Source organism: Pyrus communis, chromosome 14 (genome assembly GCF_963583255.1).
Source record: "Pyrus communis chromosome 14, drPyrComm1.1, whole genome shotgun sequence".
Classification (NCBI taxonomy): domain Eukaryota; kingdom Viridiplantae; phylum Streptophyta; class Magnoliopsida; order Rosales; family Rosaceae; genus Pyrus; species Pyrus communis.
In genome coordinates, this window is record NC_084816.1 from 23,899,808 (window position 1) to 23,925,509 (window position 25,702).

At 36.4% G+C, this 25,702-nt stretch overlaps 3 protein-coding genes across 6 annotated transcripts; 1 reads left to right on the forward strand and 2 right to left on the reverse strand.

The window, feature by feature from the left end:
* Positions 1-408: 408 nt before the first annotated feature.
* Positions 409-4,527, reverse strand: LOC137715924 (LEC14B protein-like). Of its 3 annotated transcripts, XM_068455287.1 has the most exons (11): positions 4,190-4,527; positions 3,830-3,874; positions 3,266-3,695; positions 2,888-3,007; positions 2,561-2,638; positions 2,029-2,205; positions 1,739-1,816; positions 1,411-1,586; positions 1,022-1,180; positions 757-817; positions 409-679 (listed from the first exon to the last, which is right to left on the reverse strand). In XM_068455287.1, exons 3-11 carry the CDS (start codon positions 3,662-3,664, stop codon positions 515-517), a joined length of 1,413 nt encoding a protein of 470 aa, XP_068311388.1. In that variant the 5' UTR covers positions 3,665-3,695; positions 3,830-3,874; positions 4,190-4,527; the 3' UTR covers positions 409-514. The 3 variants fall into 3 exon arrangements, with proteins under 3 accessions (XP_068311388.1, XP_068311389.1, XP_068311390.1); XM_068455288.1 differs by lacking the exon at positions 3,830-3,874; XM_068455289.1 differs by lacking the exon at positions 2,888-3,007.
* Positions 4,528-6,071: 1,544 nt separating this feature from the next.
* LOC137715893 (pentatricopeptide repeat-containing protein At2g30780-like) lies at positions 6,072-10,077 on the forward strand. Of its 2 annotated transcripts, XR_011065608.1 has the most exons (3): positions 6,072-6,600; positions 7,143-8,384; positions 9,588-10,077. XR_011065608.1 is itself a non-coding variant. In XM_068455255.1 (2 exons), exons 1-2 carry the CDS (start codon positions 6,151-6,153, stop codon positions 8,265-8,267), a joined length of 1,575 nt encoding a protein of 524 aa, XP_068311356.1. In that variant the 5' UTR covers positions 6,072-6,150; the 3' UTR covers positions 8,268-9,578. The 2 variants fall into 2 exon arrangements, 1 of the variants encoding a protein (XP_068311356.1); XM_068455255.1 differs by lacking the exon at positions 9,588-10,077 and having other exon boundaries at positions 7,143-9,578.
* Positions 10,078-14,345: 4,268 nt separating this feature from the next.
* LOC137714985 (gibberellin receptor GID1B-like) lies at positions 14,346-16,831 on the reverse strand. The gene is made up of 2 exons (XM_068454180.1): positions 16,257-16,831; positions 14,346-15,882 (listed from the first exon to the last, which is right to left on the reverse strand). The coding sequence occupies exons 1-2, from the start codon at positions 16,293-16,295 to the stop codon at positions 14,881-14,883; spliced, it is 1,041 nt and encodes a 346-aa protein (XP_068310281.1). The 5' UTR covers positions 16,296-16,831; the 3' UTR covers positions 14,346-14,880.
* Positions 16,832-25,702: the final 8,871 nt, after the last annotated feature.

Sequence of the window (25,702 nt, forward strand, 5' to 3'; positions counted from 1 at the left end):
TTTTTTTCTCGTGTAGGAGTGGCTCCAATTGAAGATAAGTTGAGAGAAAATTTATTAATGTGGTTTGGACGTGTGAAACGAAGAACTACAGATGTTTCGGTTAGAAAATGCGACTATGTGACAAAGACTCAGAGCACAAGGGGTTGAGAAAGACATAAAAAGACTTTAAAAAAATACATAAAGTATTAGAACCTAATGAACGACTTGACGCTCTAGGATTCACACAACCAACCCCATTTAGTGGATAAAACTTCGTTGTTCTTTTTACCCTCCACGCTGGTTTTGTGAACTTTGACTTTTCCGAGATTACATGTACTCAAATATCCAAATAGATAAGGTGTTGAAGTTTTCCCCGTGCGTCTCAAGTTCGAAGTTCTAGTGGCACACAGAAGTAATCAAAAAAAAAAAAAAACCCAAGAGGTACACATAGGAATGGTTTGGACGAACAATTTAATTACCAAGTACATGGTTATTTATTTATGTACAAGTGAATTCAGTGAATACCAATCCGATATTAATAATACAACGAGGCCGGCGCTTCTCCACTGCCGGGGAACTCCCATTTGGCAACGGTCCCGTCCCAAGAAGAGCTTACGAGCATCGGGTAATAGGGGTGCCAACTACAGTCCCTCACCGGTGCTTTATGATACTTGAGCGTCGCAACTTGGGCTCCGGTAACCTACACAGATTGATCAAGATTACCAGAAGTTCGGACTGAATCCTTCTAGCAGAAAGAATAAAACGTACAGCACATACCAAATCATATATATACACACAACAGTTATGCGATCCCGTGTATATGTACTTCTGACCGGTGCTGCAAATTTTACGTAGATGAAATATTTCATTAGTATCAAATAATCGACAGTACTGCGAAATGAGTAAGAAACTTATACCGAGATAAAATTTTAATCAAAGCAGTTGAACATTACGTTTGAGCATAAAATACTTAACTAGGATGTGAAAGCAGATGCTAGAGCTTTGGAGATGTATGAACAAAAAGATTATTACTAACGCTTACCTATATGCCGGAGAAAAGTAGCAGCGAATAAGCGTACGCAAGACTGAATGTCCTCTATACGTAGCTACTGATTGATCAGACGGATGTTTCATATCTTTTGCCTGCGGTGGGTAGTCCATCCATCTGTAATCCCACTCAGAACTCCTGAGCCCTGGAGCGCTGGAACAAATTGAAAGACTATTATTCTCTTACTGTAGTAAATTAACTGGAAGTACGAGCAAAGCCCTTCCAAACTATCCTGATCTTGAATGACGAAGTGAAAAGAGATGATATTAGATGTTTATATAACGGGATTAACATCGTAGTGTTCACTGACCATGATTAAATAGTATATAAATAAACTTCATATGATTCCAAGAGCACCATGGATAGCTAGGATGTTGACATACCGAGCGGGACTAGAAGACATTTTTCTGATATCCCAAAGTTTTATGGTCTGATCTTTACCATTCGAAATGAAATAACGACCATCTCCCTTGCTGTCAATGAATGCAATACCTTCTAGGTGTCCAGTCAAGACTCCTGCTGGCTTCCTTGTAGTGTTAAAGCAACGTCTATCCCATACCTACACAAAGCTATACCTTATATGAGTTTCTGCATGCATCTCATGTAAGTCAAATAATGACTCTGAAAATTTACCTAACGTATCATCACTCTCAGACGTAGTTATGAACAATGGAAACTCAAAATTAGAAGTCACGGGGACGGCAAATTTACCTTACAGAGAGTATCATCACTCCCAGAATAAATAAGATGGCCACTTTCATCAGCAAAGCATACGGTGTTCACATCAGACTGCAAAAGAAAGCACCATCAAATTTCCAGCCTGAAAGATTCCACTCTCATTCAAAGAGCAGTCACCACATTACACTTCAGTATTCTTCAATACGACAAGAAATAAAAGTTAAAAAAAAAAAAAACGACAATATTAAAGAGTACTGACAATCAATAAACGTTATAAACGAAAAACAAGATAGAATCATAGAAGCGTCCAGAAATTCTTATACCGAGTGCGCGGGAATCCGAAGGGAGAGCTTATTGGCTTCAAGATCATAAACACATATGGAATCATCGCTACTTCCAGCAACAAGTTCATGTCCATCTGTTGAGAATTTTATGGAGAAAATACCAAATGAGTACCCTCCGTCATCACCAGAGGAAAAATCCAAACCCTCGTGGATCTCCTGCACAAAAAATTATTCTCCGACTGTCAGCAAACTTACTGCAGAAGCAAAACCAAAATTCCCAGTTTCCTTCATTCTCTAGTCTCGGACATGATAATTCTGCTGGAACAAAGAACACCATTATCCTATTTATTTCATTATATTTTCCTTTTCTCCAATCTGAAATAAGATGACAAAATGTAAGACAATCATCCAATCAAATGGTTATGTGACCGAGTGATTTCTGTAGTATTTATTTATCATTCAAAGTCACTAGCATCTTCCCTGAGTGTTTGTAACAAGTAGAAGACAAGAAAATTGTTGAAAATGCATCCTCTAGAAATTTCAAAAAACATAAGAAAGCGCATTTGCATACCGTTATATTTGCACGAGACTCCACTTCAGACGATCCCACATCAACCATATGAACAATAGGGGACATACTCGCATAAACCTGAAATAGCGGAATCCAAATTTAATAAAGATAAAACTATTGAGAGACATTGATATGTAGACCTCTGGGTGTTTTGAGAGATTATAAATAGTTTCCGATTTCCAAATATTTAGTGCTTGATATGTATATATAGTAGTTTAACATCCTTCTTTGCATCACTATCTCATGAATCTTGACTTCTTGTTTCATAATCGAAGGCCAAGGGCCCAATTTTTCATGAAATTAAGATAACAATATACAGGGCCTCACAAGATGGCGTTGATCTGGGGAAAGAGACGTATCAGTGACAGTCCATCGCATACTTTGGACATGAATGTTCTTCTGGACTTTCCACTCTCTATCCACATTGTATATTTTAATATGACCATCCTGCAACGAGCATTTGAACAAAAACTAAAAGTCAAGCCCATAGCATCATCGACAATCACTACATTTGAAATTTACATAACTCCAAGTTCAAGTAAGTTTGTACTTCAGAACTGAAGAAACAATGCAACCCTCTTACGTTTTCTTTTCAATTGGTTTAATAAACAATCAGATGAACTCGATAAAGAATAGATGTCAGGATGGTCATCCTGTTCTCAATTTGCCAAATTTAGTTTAGAGTGCAAGCAATAAACATGTTACCTGAAACCCAGCAATGAAAAGGGATCCATCTGCCGAAAACTGAGAGACATAAGCTCGGCTAGACCTTCGGTCGACAAACCAAGGACCATTGACTGGCAAATATCTACTTAGAACATGGCAACGATCTGCAGAAGAGAACCTTCCTCCTCTTCCCGAATAATTGCCCTCTCGACCAGCCAGCATCCTGACCGTGGAAACGGGCAAGTCCCGCCTTCTAGGTCCAATTTGGGTAAGCCGCTCATTGGGAGCTGACCTCAACTTTGTGAGCTGGGCTACTTCATGCTCTAGATTATGCAATGGTTTGTTGGGTGTTTGACCGTTACAGACTCCATGGACGGCAGCATTTCCATGATCAAAATGGTCAGATTCTAGTGTCAATCTACTGAGTGAATACCCCATCTCATCAAATCATCAACTGCGGCCGCGTCGGCTATAACAACATTATCATACATCTCAAATCTCAATTCATAAAAAATAAAAAATAAAAGAATTTAACATAAAAAAAAAACAGCAAAGATGTCAATCCTACAAATTTAAGCCATAAAAAACATTACAAGCACTTACAATGTAGTTGAAACTTCAAAACTGCTTCCCAATCATGTCAAAATCCTATTTAAGCCATCAAAAAACAGCAAAAGTAACATTAGAACAACCCAATTGCTAGATTTTCCATTCCATCAACAACATATGTCCTAATTATTTTCTATCATGCACCTCAAGCCACTAACTTTTTTGGGAAATTCTACAAATACAAGAACAAGCTCCCAACCCAACAACCTTAAATCCAAGAACACTTTCATCCTCGGACTACAAATTAAACTAAATGGTTTTCGAGAATTAAGAAGGAAGAACCCAATTGCTAGTCGATCGATCTCTATGCAAAAACTTAAGAAAATCAAAGGAAGGAGAGAGATTCTTGCTTACCTCTTTGGAAAGATTGATGAACTGGGCACAAAGATGGGGACTTTTTGTTGGATTTTTGGTTAAGCAAGCACAGAGTTCATTGACTTTGGTGGTGGATTAATGGATACTCAGGATTCAGAGTATCAGTATATCACATAACCTATGAATTCATGGAGTTTGTGAAATAATTGGATTAATGGATGGAGACTTTTTTGGAGTTGGGATTGGTCGATAAGAGTGACTGCAGAATTCACTGCCTCCTCCTCCCCACGCAGAGTCGATGCTGACGGATTGACGACGTGGCAGCTCGGGGCCTTCGTTCTTTTTCTTTTTTTTGTTTGTGTTTTCTTTTTCTCCTTTTTAACCACACCGGTTTCACCTATATGGAAATTTATCTTAAACTGCCAATCCTAAGTCCAGATAAAAGAAGAGGAGAAGTGTATTAGGTAGGTAGTCAACACCTGGTACTTTGTTCATTGTATCGAATCCCTGTGACATGAATTTATGCTAAAATTGGATTGTCACCCGGAAGTGACTCATTGTGTGGTTTGAGCATCGTAAAAAGTGAGCAAAGCGTGGATTGGAGATCAGAAAATACCAAAGAGTAAACCTTTTAGTTATCTTAGATTTATCTTGCAAAAGAACAAATAATTAGGAAGAGAACATAACAATAGAATACAAGCTGGATGGATGAAGAATAATGCATTGGATGTGTTGTGTATGCAACTTTAGCTCGAGAAAAAAAATTATAGAACCGCAATAAGGCTAGCAATACTTTTATGGCACGGAATGTTGAGCTATAAAAAGAAAGACATACAAAAATTAAGTGTAGCGGAGATAAGAATGTTTCATTGGATGTGTGGGCACACGAGAAATGATATAATTAAAAATGAGGATGTCTAAGGTAAAGTAGAAGTGGCCACACATTGAAGACTTACAAATGCTTCGATTAGAATATGCAACTATGAAACAGAGGTTCAGGGCAAAATAGTAAAGGAAGACCAACGAAGACTAGGAAATAGACTATAACAAAATATATGTGATACTTGGAGCTAACGGAACACTTGACGTAAAGTCGAACGCAATAGCATTCTAAAATTCGTACAACCTTAGCTACTTAGTGGGATAAGCTAAGGGGTTGGCTTTCACTATTATTTATTTTTTTTCTTAGTGGGATTAGGATTGGTTGGTATTATTTATTTATTTTTGAATAAATGATATTATCCACTCTAAGGGGATGGGGAAGTGAGCTAAACCTCACATTAGGCTAGCTATAATAATGTGGTTCAAATTCGCTTTTGGCGAGAATCGAACTTAAGACTTTTCACTTACAAGTGAAGAGGACTATCATGAAATTGTAGTACTAAGTGGTTAAATGTTATTTTCTCCTTTTTGTGAGACCTTTTGTAGGTTGGCGACGGGCCTTCATAGCTATGTCATTTTCTGGTATATTATTGGGGTTGGTATTGTCAACACATTTATGTTTAGCTCTCACAAATTGTTTTCTAATTTCTGTCATTTAATTTCTTCAATTAATTCGATTCGACGATCGAAAATTAAGAAAATTGTATAGAAAATAAAAAAGTATGAACATATAGCATCACCTATTTGGGCTTGAACAAGATCGATTTTTTTAAGTTGTCATATGGGCATGTGATGCTATAATAAGTGTGACTGCAATGTTGATATATTGAACTCAAAACATGCTATCTAAAATACGAACTTAAAATTTATTTCTAACCATAATAGCCCTTTGGTGATTTTAGTTTGGAGAGTTAATGCGGATGAAAATTAGCTAGTTTAACAAAAATTGATCGTTTGACAAAAAAAAAAAAAAAATTTTCTGTCTCTAATATTACTCGTATAAAAAAAAAAAAAAAAAAATCCAAGCATTGGTGGAGCAGAAGATCGGACGGAGAGAAAAACCCTTGGTAAAACCCATAACACACGCGCACAACGGTCACCACTCACAACACCAACCAATGAAGCGAGTTTGGAAGCTATCCGACGCCGCCCAATCTGAGCTCCTCTCCCGTCACAGATCCTCCGCCGCCGCCTCCAAAACCCTACAAAAGCCCCCCTACGCTTTCACCCTCACCAACTCCCCAAGTTACAGATTAACCCGTGACGTCAATGCTCAGACCCACTCCTCCTCCGCCGCCCCGTCTTCTTCTTCACCGCTCATCTCCATGTCGAGCATCATTGACTTGTTCAGAGACAAGCCCTTGCCGCAAGACATGAGGGCCAGGGAGGATCTGGCCCGGACGGCGTCGGAGTTGAGGGACGAATTGGTTCAGAATATTGGGGATTCTGAGAAGATTGTTAGGGTTTTGGAAGAGAAGGGATGTTCCTTCCTGTGGGAATGGAAGTACGGAGTGGGTGTCGTTGAGCTTCTGAATCAGCTGCGTTCGTGGCCTCAATTGGCTCTGGAGGTAATTTCTCATATAAAAGTTTGAGACTTCAGATTTAAAGTATGAAGCTTTTCGGTTTTAGTATGAGTTTTCGATTACTTAACTCGTAAATTAGTGTTCGTTTCTAGGTTGTATGTACAATTATGCAGCATGAAAGTCCACTAAATGGCCATTGTTGTGCATTTGTTAACTCTGTGTCTGTAATTCTATATGGGTCCATTTTCTGCTCAAAGTAGGAGTTTTCGATGGATAACATATTACATTTTCAGTTTGCCATTCACAATGTGTACACTTTTGTTGCACTAACTTGGAATCAGATTTTATGAAATGCAAGACCGGTCTATTCCCATTAGGGTTTGTGGTGTTAATAATCGAGTTTTAAGACTATTAAAAGACGGGAATACAATGGATTGGTTTGGTTTACGTGAGATATGCTTGCGTCTGTTGAAAATATGGTTAATCTTTACCGTGCTTTGCCCATGTTAATCTCAGGTAAAATCTCTTTGGAAATGTTGCTGTTTAACTATCTATTTTCTTTTCATATTGTTTTGCTTATGTTATAGGTTTTTGAGTGGAGAAGACAGCAGGTTGCTAGTAGCACTTCTATGAGTGCAGAGGAATATGCCAAGGCTATTATAATAGCTGGTAAAGCTAAGAATGTAGAACTTGCCCTTGAGTTATTTACCGAGGCTATAAACAAGCAGATCAAGAGAACTTCTATTTATAATGCACTGATGAGTGCCTATATGTTCAATGGTCATACTGCTAAATGTCAGTCTTTGTTTCGGGACCTCAAGAAGGAACCAGATTGCTGTCCTACTATTGTAACGTACAACATTCTTATTTCTGTATTTGGTCGTTTGATGCTGGTTGACCATATGGAGGCAACTGTCCGGGGTTTAAAGGATTTAGGTTTGTCACCTAATTTAAGCACATACAATCATTTGATTGCTGGATATGTAACAGCTTGGATGTGGAATAGTATGGAAAAAACTTTCCAAAAGATGAAGGAGGGCCCTGTTAGTCCTGATATTAGCACCCACTTGCTAATGCTTCGAGGGTATGCTCATTCAGGTAATTTGGCAAAGATGGAGGAAACATATGAGTTGGTAAAACATCACGTAGATGATAAGGAAATCCCATTGATAAGAACTATGATATGTGCATATTGCAAGAGTTCTGTGACAGACAGAGTGGAAAAGATTCACAAACTAATGAAACTTATACCAGAAAATGAATATAGACCTTGGTTGAATGTGAATCTGATTAAAGTTTATGCTCAAGAGGATTGCTTGGAGGCGATGGAGAAGTCAATAAATGAGGCATTTGAGCACAAAACTGCTGTACATACTGCAGGTGTGATGCGATGTATAATTTCAAGTTATTTCCGATGCAATGAAGTGGACAGACTTGAAAGTTTTGTGAAGCGTGCAGAATTTGCAAGGTGGAGAACTTGCAGGTCCCTATATCATTGTCAGATGGTCATGTATGCAGCACAAAACCGCTTAAAGGAAATGGAGAATGTGCTTATTCAGATGGAGAATTTAAACATGCCCTATACCAAAAAGACATTTGTGATACTGTACAGAGCCTACTTAATGTGTGGTCAAAGATGTAAGGTGGCACAAGTACTAGGATCAATGTGGAAGCATGGATATGAAATGCCTTTTGATTCATTGTTATCATGATTCTCCATGTCACTTTGGTAGAGCTTGGATGGCAGAAATTGCGTAAACCTTTCAGAGAGTATTGCGAATGGTTCATCAAATTCATAAGACACAACAGGGGTTCAACATTATTCACAGGTACACATCTTCACTCGGAAAGCCACTTGTTATTATCGACTCCTTTTCTCTTTAGTCAGTAGTTTCCTGATTTTTTGTTGCATGTACACTCTTATCTGCTCAGAATGATTGCACACTATTTCCTGTTAATATGACTGTTAGAGTCCTACGGTTCTCTATTGTTTTCAATGTCCTCTTTTTTCCTCCTTCCCCTTTCTAGGATGCTAGGTGACTGAGCATTCTTATCTCATCATCTGGATGAGTACCATACTGGATTCATTCAAAACAATAAATCAGCTGAACAAGGTTTTCTTTGTAAATAATTATTCATCCCCTACCCATGAACTGACCAATAAGTTATATTGATGGCATCCTATGATCATTGAAAGGAAGAAATTACAGAGCACATGCTTCAGGTTGACACTTGAGAAGTCGAAATGCGATCTGATTGAAATAGTTTGTGCTGACGCATGTTGATTGGTAATGCAATAATTTCTTCTGTATATAAGTCAGCAACGTGTAGAATCAGTTAGTTGTGGTTGAATGATTTGTGGCCTATCTATCATTGGTTGAATTGAACTTCATTAGAAACTAAATTTCTCTCTGATTCATTGATAATTATGCGTGGATGTTGAGATTAATTATTAATTTTATGATGGCATATCACTGCATTGGATGAATTTGGATTCATTGGAATTCAAGAATGTTACTTTTTAGATGTACATTTCGTGAACAGTGTGATCTGCTGACCCATGTTCCTTTGATCGTGGAACAAGTATTCCTAAAGTGTGAGCGCCTATGTAGTCAGTGGTCTTGCCAAGAGATCACTCCTAGATGTGGTGTATATAATATATACCCGCAGCTAAACCTGAATCAATATTTCTCGAGCCAATAATGCATGCGATGCAACAAAGGAACAGAGTGTAGATACTGTTAGTGAGTCTATTAGAACAAAGTGTATGCCTTTACCTCCAACACTAAGTAACTTTAACAAGCTTATGGATGTTGCTGCCGTAATTACATGATTCCTTGGATGCCGTTTACATGACTGGCCCTCATGTAACTGCCTCTAAACGAGGAAATTTAATCCGTCTGCATATTTCTTTAGACGCTCTTAACTTCTTTAACTGCTTTTGAAACTTCTGTTATTTCAGTTTGTCATATCAGTTTATATTTGATTGGTTTTGTATTTGCATACAATTGATCGATCGTGCTGGGTTGCAGAATCTGTACATTATTTCGTATACCAAGTGTACCGAAGCGCTGAATGCCTATGGAAATCCAAATAAGTCTCACCACGACCTCAAAAGTTTCAAAGAGGGTTGCTGCACTCGATCTACTGATGTATTTTAAAAACTACATTGACAGTGAAGAGTTAGTCCTTGCCTTGTTTGAAAGGCGGTAGGCTAGGGGTGGGATCGGCTTCAATTGGTTCGAATTTTTGACAAAATTGATAACCGAACCGAAATTGTTGTTTGGTTCGGTTCAGTTTTCTTCCATTTTTTCGGTTCGGTTTGACTTCACACACATGAAACTCCATACTATTCCTTGGATCATATTGCAACGGATGAGCATTCCTATTAATTATAATGGTTAATCCGTCATCTGTGGTTTCATATATAAAGAATTGTCGTTTCCCTCATGCTTTTGTTTTGGGGGAGTTTTATAAGTTCAATCTCTCTTTTTTTCTTTTAGCTTTTCGTAAATTACAAATCTCCAAAGATTTATTCTTATCATGAAAATTGGATTCATTCCTAATTCGAATGTATTGATTTTAATCTTGCCCTCTCTTTGTTATGTTTGAAGAATACTCTTTTTTGAATAAATGTTTCGGAATTACATAGAACGTTATCTTCGTCAACATCTTGGAACGATCTTTAACATTCAATATAGTTGAAATGATCATTGACACGTAATAAAGTTGGAGCGAGATTATGCATATACATAAAAATAACACTTATAATTTAGAATTGACCCATTGTTGCATTCTCATTTTCAAATAAAAGCAAAAGATCTAAATAAATATGTAACCAACCCTAAAAATAGATCTAAATAAAGAAGTTGTTTGGTATAGTGATACAACAGTATCTTCGTAGACATTCAAAAAAAAATTAAATCGATTACTGACATTTAATATAGTTGGAACGATCATTGTCATTCAATAAAGTTGGAGCAAAACGATGCCAAATACATTAAATCAAAACGTACAAATTTAGAAATGAACCAATTTTGAAAGAAAAGTGAAGGGTCTAAATAAAGAATTTGTTTGGCATGGTGATACAGCGTATTCATCAACATCCAAGAACGTTAGAACAACCATTGACATACAATATAGTTGAAACGATCATTGACATCCAATAAAACTAGAACGATTATTGACAATAAAATTTTAAAACCAACCCAATATTTCATTTTCCTTTTCAAACACTAGTGGAAAATCCAAATAATGAACTTGCTCGGCAATTGGCATGGTGATACGGTAGTATCTTCATCGAAATCCAAAAACACTGAAAGAATAATTGACATTCAATAAAGTAATACCTACCACTAATATTCAATAAAGTTAGAACGAACTCACGCTAACACATAACAACAATACACACAAATCAAGAAACGACCCACTCACTCATTTTCCCTTTGAAAGAAGTGAAAGATCTAAAACAAGAACTTGCTTGAGATGGTGCTTTTATTCCATAATGGGTGAAAGGTTGAAACAAGACCTAACCAATTAATGTACTCCTAAATCTAATTATTAGGAAAACCTTTTTCTTAATCATTCAACCAACAAAATTAAACATTAAAAATTAAAGAAAAATAAACCTCCAAAAATTTCCACATAAGACAAAAACGAGATGTGAACCCGGAGGACCCACCCAAAAATTAGATTAATCAAACGCGGGAAAAGTGAAGGGGAGGTGGAGACCAAAAACAAATTAAGGGTTTTGTCGTTATCTGCACATCGCCATTAAGAAAAAGTCGATTTTGTTGACAAGGACTTAATGTGTCGTATTAGGGAATAACTCCAAACATTAACAGCTAATCAACAAAGGACAAGTCACAATACAACGTTGAGAAATAAACCATGACAAGTCGAGCAAGAAATCTCCTGATGAGATTTTTCAGTGTGATCGGTACATAAGATGGTACATCATGTATCATTATACAAATGGTGGGATATGTGTGCTAAAATGTTAATAAATTAAAAAATAAAATTTCCCACCACTCGTATTAAAACACATGGTGTACCACTTGTATTCCCGTCATAACTAAAAATTTCTCCCCGTTCATGCGAACAATGTTCCACACGTGTTCGTCGTTTGGTCCGAACAATGTGTTTCGTCCTTTTTGTCGTCGAGAATTCGAGATTTAGTTTCTCTTGTTACAAATCATATTTATGTATGATTCAAGGAATATTGTTTTCTTATAAACAAATCATAATCTAACACGTTATATTTTTAATATTTCGTTTTTATATTATGCACGTATGGAATTACTTCCATAAACGAAAAGAGTCATGCAAGGTTCACAGTAGAAACACACAGATGTTAATTGGTTGGTCAGTACATTGTGATTCGTCTCCTTATAGTCGAGGCTGAATTTCTTTTCTGTAGATTATTGTTTACATATATGGAATACTTTTTTCATGTAAACAATCACAGTCTAACGTATATGCGGAATATTTTTGTTTTGTACTTTTAACATACTCTTTTATAATTTGTACGTACATAATATGAACAACTCATTAACAAAATAGAGCGAGCAGAGTTCCCAATATATAATAAAGTGAATGAAAGAATTTGACGAAACCTAATTAAAGCATAAGCAGAGTTTCCAACGAGGGCTGGCTCAGCGGGAAATGTCTTTGCCTTGTGTGTGTTGCCCCACCAAGGTTTGAGTATTGCTGCCAGCAATCCTCGTTGGTGCGCGATCTGTAAACTTCAATGTAAATTCATACCAATCGTAGCTAGCAATTAGATATCAAGCGTAAATCCTTTTAACTTGAAATCATGGATGTTATCCCAACGTTGATGACGAGAGTAACCCATCTTTGTCTAAACTTTGGTGGATCGGATAAGCATAAGAATACATTCAACCTTTGTAAAGCAATGCAATACAGAGTCATGACTCAAGTAAGGACACGGTTCCATGTCATTGTCCAAAGCTGGCTGTGTTTTTCTAGCCCTTAGTGGCCATTAAGCACTCAAAAGCAAATCCCAAAAATCTTATTAAATTTGTTTGCTTGTTTACTTGTTTGTTTTTTATCCATGGGTTTTCATATGTGGTCCCTTTGGAATACATCCAAAATTCCCAACCACTACCAACCAGATGACTCGCCCCACCACCTAAAAACAAACCAATTCGTTTGGGTCGTTAGACCCCCATCTTCGTTGGTCTATGTATTGAACAATGACGGATTACCTTGCCCTCATTAATGGGGTTATGGTGGTGATGGGGATGACGCCTCTACTTGGTGGAGGGGTCGTTGTGGTTTATCCCTTGACACTGCTTGGTTTTGTTATTATGTTTGCCTCTCTGTAGGCCTATTTATGCTATGGTTCTTGGTTTCAAAAAAAAAAAAAAAAAAAAAAAAAAACAAACCAATTCTATGCATTTGCCATTATCCCCAAATCCCAAATACGAATTGAGATTCACTCATAGTTTTTGTGTTCAAAGGTTGCATATCAAGAGATTTGGACAACTTAATTTTAATCATCTGCCTCCTATTAACTTGTCTCATCGACCCACTTCAGAAAAATATAAAAACCTGAACGGAATCCAAAGTGAATGGATCCAAATCCCTAAATTATGTATAAAAACTAACATAAACTGGATTTATCGCTCTCGTGCATTCTAGTCTAATAGTAATTGCCTTGCGAAAAATAAATTTACACCTAATAACGCGCTATTAGTCTAAAAACAATAGATAATAGTGAGCTTGTTCGATTTAAATTCTTCTCTAGAATAGAATTTAACTAAAGAGATGGAGCGAGATGAAGAAATCCATGATTACAAACTCTGCTCCAATCATTTTTTCTCACTCAATTTTCATGTCTATTCTTTTAGGGGTGTGATATGCACATACCCCATTTTACTTCTCACACACCTTTTTAATTTTCGACTGTCGGATCAGATGAATTGAAGAAGATCAACAGACAGAAATTATCAAGAAGTGTGTGAGAAGTAAAATGGAATGTGTGGATAGCAGACCCCTTCTTTTATCTATTTTTTTGGTACCATCTTTTTTTATGGTTTTAAATCCTTAAATGGAACACGAAAAAGAAATGTTTCATCTGCTTAAAAAGAGTGGAAATAATCACTTCCTTTTCCTCAAGTCATATGCCACTATCTCAATTTGTGTGGTGGTGAGGGTGGCGTGGTTGATTACACTTGGCATCGAAATTTTACATGAATTAAATAACGTGAATAAACATTTTGTTAATAAAGATTTTTCTGTGTACCCGAAGATATATGTCCTCTTGCATTTATCTCTCTTATATACGATGTATCCTTACATCTATTGCGTCCATCACCTGAGTGTAGATACTGAATTACGAGAGTTATAAATACAAGAAAGATATTCAAGTTGTATTCAAAAATCTTTATTTTTTTTTTGCGTTCAAAGCTCTCAACGTATTATGTATCATCTCGTACATGCGGCTATTCTCACGTATCTGCATTTCTCTTCACTGAATACGTGTGATGAAAATTGTACACACCAATAATAATATATTCGGTTTCATGTAAGAATCTCTTGTTATTTAGTAGCGTTGAAATATCAGTGTCCTAATAAAACATGCAAAAAGGCATGCACTCAAATCAAGCATAATCTATCATGTCACGCATAAAGACACAAAAGGCAAACAGAGTCAAAGCTCCTCACTAGAAAGGCGTGATTAAAGTTGGCAAGAACCGGAAAAATCAAAGAAAAACAAACCAGATTACTAGCTAAACAAAGCATTAATCGAAGATTAGGAATCGAGATTAAGTTCAAATATCATACGAAATCTTTATAAATAAGCCTAATTTAACCTAACACGGTACATAAAGTATAACATTTTATGTTCATACACAAGAAGCATTATGCTCCACAGTTCATATTTTTCAAATTAGTAGTGCTTACAATATTAAAATCCATGTAACAAACAACATATTAATCAACAACCAAACGCTTCTAGAGGAACTTACTTACACTGGGAATGCCACTCTGGCGGCATCCCAAGCCACGCACTCCAGTATGTTTTTGGGATACCGCCAGCATTCCCGTTGCAAGTTCTACAACGATGCTTACCATCAATCATGGCTGGAAGTACGCTCTTACATCCGAATCCAGTAAACGAGTTCCGATCCTTCCAAGCTGCCGAAACTCTCAAATTACCGCAACAAAATGGTAAATAAAGTAAGTAAATACTAGACAATCTTACAACTACACACGACAGAGCACCCGGGTAAAAATGTCAAGCTTTTTTGCTATGTATCAATGGCTGCCTTGCGGGTAAAGTTAAGTAGAATCAATGTATTAACAGTCAGGATTCACGAAGTTCTTCATCTCCTCCATGAGGCAGTAGAAATGCTCGTTGTTCGGCAAGAAGTAGAACCCGATCGTCGCCTGCTTTAAGAAGAGAAGCTTCACATCCTGCCCTGCATTTTTTAGCCCTTCCACATAAGCCAATTGCCAATCTTGCATGAGATCGAAACCAGCCACAACAACAAGACTCTTGGGAAATTTCAAGCCCACGAGGCTCTTGTCCCTCGGGCCAAAAACGTGACACGCCGGATGATCTCTGTCTTCGCCTTCGGGCAGAAATGCCCGCCAGTACCAATCACGGTCTTGTATTGTTACGAAGTACTTCCCATCCAGTCTCTTCTCTGTTTCTGTTCTCTTCTGCCCCCCAAACATCGGGTGGAGAAGGATGTTTCCGAGCACCTCAACCTCCGCTTCCGCCGCCTTGACCGCGACGTGGTGAGCAATGTTGCCGCCCGAGCTGTCTCCGGCTAGGTAAACGTGAACTTTCGAGTCCTTACCCTTCCCGCTCTGCAGCCACTTTCTCGATTTCACCCACTTGAGAGCCGCCCATCCGTCTTCATAAGCACAAGGATACCGATGTTCCGGCGAACGGCGGTAGTTTACAGAGACTACAACAGCCTTGCAAGTGTTGACAAGGCGGCGGCAGAAGGTGTCGTAGATGGCGCTGTTGGCGGATGAATGTGTGAAGCTTCCACCGTGGAAGAAGATTATGACCGGGACGACCTTGGTGGTGCTCAAGGGCTGCTCAAGATCCAGAATGCCCCATTGCGACTCGTTTCCGGGGGCAAATTTATAAACACGGTTGAGGAGGCTGGTGGCTGTGTCGACATGATCAAACGAGAAAACCCCATCAACCGGAGTTATGTTGGCAGGGACTTTCCGTTCGAGGAACTCCGCCAGCTCGCGGTTGAATGTTCCGTCAGCGCGGCGGAGGAGGTTGTAAGCTAGCTTGAAATTGGAGATTAGTACCCATGTGTTGAGGGGAACAACTTTCTGCCAAAAAAAAGGAAAGAACTAGAGAAATCAAAAATTAATCCATCAAAAATTCCTTGTTTTGCAAAATTTTGTACCGAATGAAACTCTAATTAGTGTACCTTCAACAATAAAAAATGGAAGAATTAGAAAGAACTACGAAAATTCAAGCCCCTTGAAACCAAACCAAAAAGGATAAAAATAAAAAAATAAAAAATAAAAAATAAAAATCCAACTAAAATTTTTGGATTTTGGCCCAAACGAAAGTTCGAAAAATTAAAAACGAAATGGTTATCAGCCGAGTTAATCGTCACCTTGCCAGGCAACCCAATTTAGAAATAGAAAGAAAAAAAAAGGGGTAAATTTTGAGAAAAATAAGGAGAGAGAGGAACTACCTTGGATTCATTGACGTTGACTTCATTACTACCAGCCATGCCTCTACAATCTCTGTTTCTCTCAAACCCAGCAAGATTTTCAGAAACCCAGCAAGAAGGGCTCAAAACCAAGCGAGTACCCTGAGCAAAACGACCCCTTTGATGGACATACGAGCAGAGCTGCTGGGTTTGCGGACAGGACGTGATGGGTTTACTGAAAGGAGCAGTGGACTTTTGTTTCTCTCTGTTGTGCGAAGTGCTGGGTTTGTTGTACTTGAATCGGATTGAATTTTTTGATTCCTCGTTTTGGGTTTACTGAAGGAAGAGCGGTGAGAAGACACTTGTAAGAAATAAGAGAGCACATGGGGAGAGAGAAAAATATATCACTGTTTAGAGAGAGAAAGAGAGTACAAATTTAAGAGAGAGAGAGAGAGAGAGAGAGGGAGAGAGATTGAGAGTCAAACGCAGAGGAACGACGGTGGTGGAGACGGAGCCGAGAGAGACGACAAAGCAGGCGGCCGAATTCAACTGTTCAATAGGACCCACTTTTTGTAATTTTTTTGCTTTCTGCTGCCGGTTTTTTTTAGTTTTAGAGAGAGGGGGGGGGGCTAGAGAGAGAGAGAGAAGGGTGTGCGTTGTGGCGTGGTCTCTAGTGCGAATGGGTTAAAAAGATGGGAATGGCTACTGACACCTATGTTTTGGCTTCACACTGTATTTTTGCACTTTTTTTTATTTAATTATTTTCTATTTTCTCATAAATAATAAAATGTCGTTGTAAATGTTTTGCTATTTTGGGAATTTGGATCCTCTGAACCTTATTTTTCGGAGTTTATGGACGAAGAAATTCGGATATTTGGCTTGTACGAAAGAGAAATTGGAGCACTTGGTTTGTGTGACGTTGGCTAGTGGATTGGGGACAATCGGATTCAATTTAAGTGGTCCAAATTATATAGTTCTTAAACTCTGGATAGTTAGATCCAGACCCAATCTAAATTGTTATTTTGGTGTTTACAAACTTCAAAAATTATACCATTATTGTATTTTAGATGATTTAGTTTATGAGCTCATTTCGAAATATATGAGCCTTGAACAAATCTCATTTGTCACTCACTTCTTAAACTTTGATATGTATTATCTTGGTTGAATAATAGTGGATTGATTTAGGTATAAATTATCATTTGGAGCCTTGACTTCAACTTTCTGGTGTGTGTGTGTGTGTATTTTTTAACAACTAATATCTACACTAAGGGGTGAGATAATGCGTTAAGCCTTACAATAGGTTAGCAATAATAAAGTTCAAATTCGTCTTCGACGAGAATTGAACGTATAACATCTCACTTACAATGAGATACTTTTCTTTTAAAATGTTTTCACTACTTGTAAATTTGTTTTCCTATTCCTCAGTAATAAGAACAACATGTGTAAAATTATCGCTATAAAATTAGAAGCCAAAAACAACTTTTGAACTCTATTCTTTCATGTCATATATATCTTCTACATTTTTTTTCTAGTTACTCTTAACTCATGACATCATACCACACGTATTATATGTGCAAACTTTTATACTATTTTTTACGTATATTTTTTACTAACAATACAAAAAGTAAAACACAACGATACGTATCACTCAACGGCACAAGTTTAATCTAAGATATAATCGTCTCAAAAATATATTAAATCACTATATGTAAGAGCTAACTTTTTTTTTTTTTTTTTACAACTCAGTGATACTTACTATGAAAAAAAAATATAAGATTCGAGTCTAAATTTGTTGGTGCACTGAAAATTCAAAAAAAAAAAAAAAAAAGAAAAAAAAAGAAAGGAGAAGAGTTTCTTGCGTGCGTCCGACACGATACCATGTGGCGACAAAGGGTTCCGTCCCAAACCACCAGGATAAAATTTTGATTTTATCCTTGTCACATCCTTGAAACCACGAGCCTACCATTGAGCACGACAAGGTTTTGTCCGGTAGTGGAAGGCTCGTGACGACATTTTCTTGTCATGGGTAAACTGCTATTTGACTCTTTGAACTATTATTCCAGTTGAAATTAACCTCTTGAACTATTTTTTGGTAAATTAACCCCATGAATTATTTGAAATAAGCCAATTGACCCCTTACGGGTATATATTCCATCCACTATTTCGTCAAATTCAAAGAAAAATTAGTTATTCCTTCATCAATTCTTACTTGTCAACTGTAACTAACAATGTGGATGGTCCGTTATGTAAACGTTTGGTTTTTTTATGTTTTCTCATTACGCTATATAATTTTAAATTATTTTGTGTCTATGTGTAAAATTTTATTAATGGTTATAGCTGACAAGTAACAATTAAAGATGAAATGACTAATTTGCCCTTAAATTTGACGGAATTGATTCTGCAATCTAACGGCAAAGGGTTAATTGAATCATTTTAAATATTTCAAAGGGTTAATTTACCAAAAAAATAGTTCAAGAAAACAATTTTCAATTGGAATGATAGTTCAGGGAGTCAAACCGCAATTTACCCTTTTTGTCACAGCCTAAGGGGACTATTTGTCACATCCCGGCCGGGGGGGACCACTTCCCGGGCCCGTTGCACCACCGTAGCACGATATTGTCCACTTTAGGCCCCGACCACGCCCTCACGGTTTTGTTTTTGGGAACTCACACGAGAACTTCCTGATGGGTCACCCATCCTGGGAATGCTCTAACGTGCTACTCGCTTAACTTTGGAGTTCCCATGGAATCTGAAGCCAGTGAGCTCCCAAAAGGCCTCGTGCTAGGTAGGGACGAGAATATACATATAAGGATCACTCCCTTGGGCGATGTGGGATGTCACAATCCACCCTCTTTAGGGGCCCGACGTCCTCGTCGGCACACCACGGCCAAGGTTAGGCTCTGATACCAAACTGTCACATCCCCGCCCGGGGGGGACCACTTCCCGGGCCCGCTCCACCACCATAGCACTATATTGTCCACTTTGAGCCCCGACTACGCCCTTACGGTTTTGTTTTTGGGAACTCACACGAGAACTTCCCAATGGGTCACCCATCCTAGGAATGCTCTCGCGCGCTACTTGCTTAACTTCGGAGTTCCCATGAAACCCGAAGCCAGTGAGCTCCCAAAATGTCTCGTGCTAGGTAGGGATGAGAATATACATATAAGGATCACTCCCCTGGACGTTGTGGGATGTCACACTATTGGCGGAGCTCTTTTCAACAAAATTTAAAAAATAATAAAAGTTATTTGTAACGTGGGCTTTGATTTTGTCGTATTATCCGGAGCGTATTCAATCCATCGTGGGCTACGAACACGTGGCGATTGGATACCTCTAGAGTTTTAAGGACGGGGCCCACCTGGGAGGGCCTTATTCCGAAAGGTTGATACGATGAACTCGGTGGTGGAACCCCCTTCGAACCTCCTTTCTTGTGAGAAATTTTTCAGTGCACCACGACTCTGCACCAAGCGTAAAAATATAAATGACTTGAATTTTTATTTATAGAATTGAACTATTTGTATTATGATGTTTGTTGTACTGAAACGTGTTTTTGGTATAGTAAATATCTCATTTTCCTGATGATGTTCACCGGACTATGTGAGTGTGCCACGTGACCCTCATGGTTTGGCTTTTAGGAGATGATTGATTAGATATTTCTTTGAGACAACACTATATGATGAGTAATGCAAGATAGATTAAATTTGGAAACATAAACATAGATGATTGATCAGATATTCCTGATGATGTTCACCGGACTATGTGCGTGTGCCATGTGGCCCTCATGGTTTGGCTTTTAGGAGATGATTGATCAGATATTCCTTTGAGTCAACACTTTATGCTAAGTAATGCAAGATAGATTAAATTTGGAAACATAAACATAGATGATTGATCAGATATTCCCGATGATGTTCACGGGACTATGTGAGTGTGCCATGTGGCCCTCATGGCTAGTTGTTTTTATGTTATTGTTTGGTGATATTGATATGTATGAGTTTCACATCAAAGAAGTAAAATGTTTATAGTAATTTAAACAACATGGAATTTCGTTCATGGACGGAGTTAATAAAGGACTATTGGGGGTAAATGTCGCTACTCAAGTAATTTATTATTTAGCTACATACAGCAGACACACACACACACACACACACATATATATATATATATATATATATATATCATTTGAAATTATGTTTTTCCAATTGCCCCCAATAATAAGATATTTCTAGCTTTGTCCTTGATTTCGTTATCTTTTATCAATTAGTTTTAGGTTCAATGTACACGGCTTATTTGTTCACCAAAATAACCCTAATATAACTTTCGCGTAAGAAAAACTTTTCTTGTCTTTACGAGCTTGTGTAACTCTATAAATTACGAATAAAATCTACAACAGGCAACAACTTACAAATTATTGTAAACAATGTGATATAATAAAGTAATTAGAAAAGAAAAAACATTATGCCATCCAAATGATAAAGACACAAGAACTAGATCAAGGACAATTTCACTTTTCATCAGAAAACAATAAAAATTTGTTGGTGAGTGAAACAACAATGAAAACATTATCAAATTTATTTAAATTGCCAGCTGGCTTTGGATGTCCACAATGGACTGACCCATTCCTCATTACCAAACACGCAGAAGCTTCCCAGCTTGTATTGTCTTTGTCTCCATGATAATATTAAGGAAAACGCTCAAATGACAAAATGGTCCTTGTCTTTTATTCTATCAGTTAATTTCTTTCGCGTGTTTTTAATTTGGCCAAATTAATCATCGTATTTACTTTGCTTAGCCAATCTTAGACAATTTGTTGACCGTTAAAATTGAATCGAAAATGTAATTTCACTGTAAACCCATTAAATACACGTGAAATCAAATGATTTGCAACGACCCCTCAAACTATTTTCTCGCCAGAAGACTCAGATATTTATTTGCTGGGTTGCAAATTAGATGTTCACAAGACTATCTGACATGTAAATATTTTGAAGCATCGTCGTCAATCATGTGATCTCGCGTGCATTTAATGGGTTTACGACGGGATTACATTTTTATCATAATTTAACAGTTCTTTACCAAATTGTCTAGGATTGGATAAGTAAGATAAACATAGAAAATAATTTAGTCAAATTAAAGACACGGAAACCAAATTGACCATAGGGTAAAACATAGAGACTATTTTAACATTTAAGCCTATAGTAAATGATAAACACATGCTCTTTTGAACCTCTTATATAACCTTGTTTAATTATGTCAGCTAATTTTGTTTCATTTATTTTATCTGATGGCGAAAAATTAAAACAAAGCGTGAAAAAAGCCAAAATAGTATGTGCCCTTGAACTTGATGCCTAAAAATATTAAACGACCGTCCAACACTATTAATATAAACTTTTATTTAACAATAAAATAAAATATTGGTTGAGTGCTTTGTAATATTTGGACGTATACGTTGTCGTATTGTGAGAGGTGGGTAAGCATGCGCCACGCCACACACAAAGACAAATTATACCAAACATAATGCCGTGTTGCTTACACTTGTCTTTTCATATGTATCTTCAGCACGGCAAACGATAAACACGCGGCTTTTTTTTCTTACTTATTCAACATTACGTCATTACGTACATATTTATTGGCTACAATTCCATGTCCATGCATTGATTATTAGGATCACGCTACGCTATAAAGATTAAAATTTTAAATTGAATTATGTAACATTAATAAGAAATAAGAATGTTAATTGATATTTAAGTTATCATCCAATCATCTACATTACTCTTATTATTAACATGATTTTATCCTAAAATTATTGTATCAAACAACTTATGACTCGTTTGAACGTGTTTTTAAAATAACTGAAAATATTTTTTGTGAAAATATTTTTGTAACAAATTCTTAGTAAAAATACAAGTAAATCTTAAAAAAGTACATAAAGTGCTTTATAGAAGAAGCACATAACTGGTAAGGATGACAACGGTTCGGTTTGGGGACGGAAATGTTATATCCATCCCTTAACCACGAAAATTAACCATATCCATAACCGCAAATTAACCATCGGGGATTATCCATAACCATATCCATCAGGTAACAGATTTTAAATCGGTTATCGGTTATATCCATCTTTGTCAAAAAAAAAAAAAAATTATATTCATCCAATTGACGCACTATAAATTTTAGTAGATACTAATTTCATCATTAAATAGCAACATCCAATTACAAAAAGCATAGCAATATATTTGAAGCTGTTCATGATAAGTCAATATGATAAATTGGTCCAATAAAAAAGAAAAAGAGGACAAAAGCAAATGTGAAAGGAAGACAAAACAAATTGATTCAATGAATTAATTTCTTGATAGTGAGACTCTTGAAGAGAGATGAATCTGATAAATTTGGAACATTTGATAATTGATATATAAAATGATTCAATGAATTAATTTGGTTGAGTATAACAATAAGAGTATTGAATTAATGAGGTTGTTGGTATGCCCCATGCATGATGTTTGGTGAATAATAAAGATAGTATAGGGTTTAATGCATGCATAATGAATTAGTGTAGGGAGGCTTCAATAAATTGAATAAAATTATATTATATATCAAATATATATAATATATAATATAAATTCAGGTCGGATTCGGGGACGGATACGAATTGGAAACCCCTATAACCATATCCAAAAACATAACCGAATAAAGTTCACGGTTTTTCCCCATATCCATACCATACCCGAATTTTCATATCCAAATCCAATCCATTCGGTCGGTTATCCACGGTTATCGGGTTTAACAATTAAAATTGTCATTCCTAATAGCTGGTGCTTCTTGCAGAAATCACTTAAAGTGATTTTGGAACCCAAAAATATTTTCTCTAAAAGTGCTTTCAGTTATTTTAAAAGTACATTCAAACGAGTTCTTAGGTATCAAATTAAAGATCGTCTAAGTAAAATCTCATATATATGCGAAACAAGAGATGGAGAAATGCTAAGGGAAGTCTCTCAAAAGTTGAACTTTTATGAACTATCTGTTACTTTACAGTTTAACTTCAATTCTCTTACTAATATTATAAAATATTATGTCACAAATATTCTTCACTTTTATAATTTTCTTTGTTTTTTAACACTCCAGCGTCTAAGTCTATATTGATTAGGGGGAATAGCGCGTTTGTATCTTTTGGGAGCTAATTTTTGTAGCAACGTGGGGGCCCCACCATCGTGTTTGGCCTTTTGTGCGTTAGGTCAACATCATCGAGGAACAGCGTTTGGCTTCTTCTGTCAATCTGTTCAATCCCACTAAGTTAGAGAGAGAAACAGAGAAACATTGAAACAGAGAAAGAGAAACAGAGGGGGGTGAATTATTATTTCAATTTTTGTTGATAATTCCAATGGATTTAGAATTTTATTATTCAGAATTCGACATATTTAAGTTGTATTAACGAAATTATGTCGTCAAAGTCTTAAGATGATTGATTGAATCTCGATGAATGGAGTTCATGATTTTGAGTCTTACTCTTCATTATATATAATTCAACCCATTAATCATCTTCATTAACGGTGAATTATTCTATCATTTCGTCTAGTGAGAATATCTCAAATTTGAGTAACATTTGCGAGAAGTTGAGAACGATATATAATTGTGAGGTTTTATATTTTATATTACTTATCTCATAATCACTTTTTTAAAAAGAAAATTAATTGGTGATTTCATTACGACACTCCATCATTTCGAGGGGCGAGAATACTCATATAAGCATTTCAGCTTCTTCCAAACCACCATCATGAAATTCATCTGCTAAAAAATCGAACCTAAAATTCATACCGATACGTAATGGTTCGTAACTTATTGTAAGTGTGTTATCTCGATATAAAAATGTTATGCAAGTATTTTGACATATATTAATCAACTTCTTGTGTGGCATGCCTATATTTATGTTAATTAGATTTTAATCATGGGCCGGGTTCGATTTGAATTTCGAAGTCCACAAACCTAGCTCGTATTAAATTTAATTGAATTTTTATCATAAATGGGAATATTAACCCGTTCCTTGTAGGTAGAGGAACAAAGAGAAAGACCTATTGAATGTTTTTATTTAATTTTTGGTCAATCTACACGAGAGCATATTTTAGTCAATGGTATCCTTTGTATACGGTTATACGTGTATAATTAAATTTGTCGATTATTTGTTATAAAATATATATATATATATATATATATATATCATATTTTGGAAAACAAAGCAAAAATTGGGCTTGGAAGAAGATGGGGTTTCAAGTGAGAACCGTGGGGTCAAAAAAATATTTTCAATTTTTTGTTTAATTATTAAATTGTTTATGTTTTCTTTTATTATTTTTGTTTAGTTTTAATGAGAGAGTTAGAATTGTAATTCTAAGAATTTTTTATTGATAAAAAAGTTCAATTCGTAGTTTAGATAATAATTTTTTTATTATATAAAATGGATGATTTATTTATATACTTCTCACAGAAAGAGGACAAACAAAAAAATAAGGAAAAATGCCTTTGTTTTGCACATACAAACCTTCATTTCAATCATTTCATGCGAATCTAAAGAAAAATAATGAGTTTCTATGCTTGCTTTTATTTAATTAGAATTCAAAACAAACGAGTGTCTCATATTTGTTATATTTTATGAGCAATAAATAATCATGAACATGAAATATCTCCTCTCACGGTTTTTTCTTCTTCTTCTTTCTCTCACTCCTTGTTTTCGGCTTTCTCTCTACAAAAATTAAAATAAATAGGAGGGGAAAGAAGGAGAAGAAAGGAAGAGGGGAGATAATCATTGTCTAAAATATGTGTAAAGGTCTTACGAGAACCCTCCAAATGTTTGGTACATGTCATTTTTGTGCACATCAAGTGTTTGACAACTTGCAGGTTGCGTTAACATTCGACAAATTCTCTCATAGTACTCGTCAGATTGCTTCAACATATGTCAATATCTTCTTAAATGTGTGCAACTTGGTTCAGCTGATGACAACAAGCCCGCTAATTGTTTGCTGAAATGCCTCCATGAATAAACTATCTTTTTGCGCACTTCGCGCTCTGTTTTCTAGATTCGTCACTATCTCCGTCGTGATAGGGTACCGTTCATATTCATTGCATTTACCTCTCAAATTGACACAAAGACAACCATCATGTACAATGAATGAGGGTTTTGGATGATTAGTTGTGATTAATTAGGATAAGTAAACAACCTAACATATAAGAATGTACATTGTATGTGAAAGTGAATGTACACTATGGGGTGACTAGATGCTGTCTTAAGTAAAACAAGGACCACGCGTCATGTTTGTGTCTGAATGCATTTTCCCCAAACTTTCTATCCGTCGAGAATATAAGGCCAAGGACGGACCACGCTTTATTTGTTGCGTTTTACCAAACTGTTAACAATGCATTAATTTTTTATACATGAATATGTTTACACTAAGAAGCAAGAGAATAAAATATTATGGGATGACTTAGTAGTTGTGGACAAATTTCAAGCT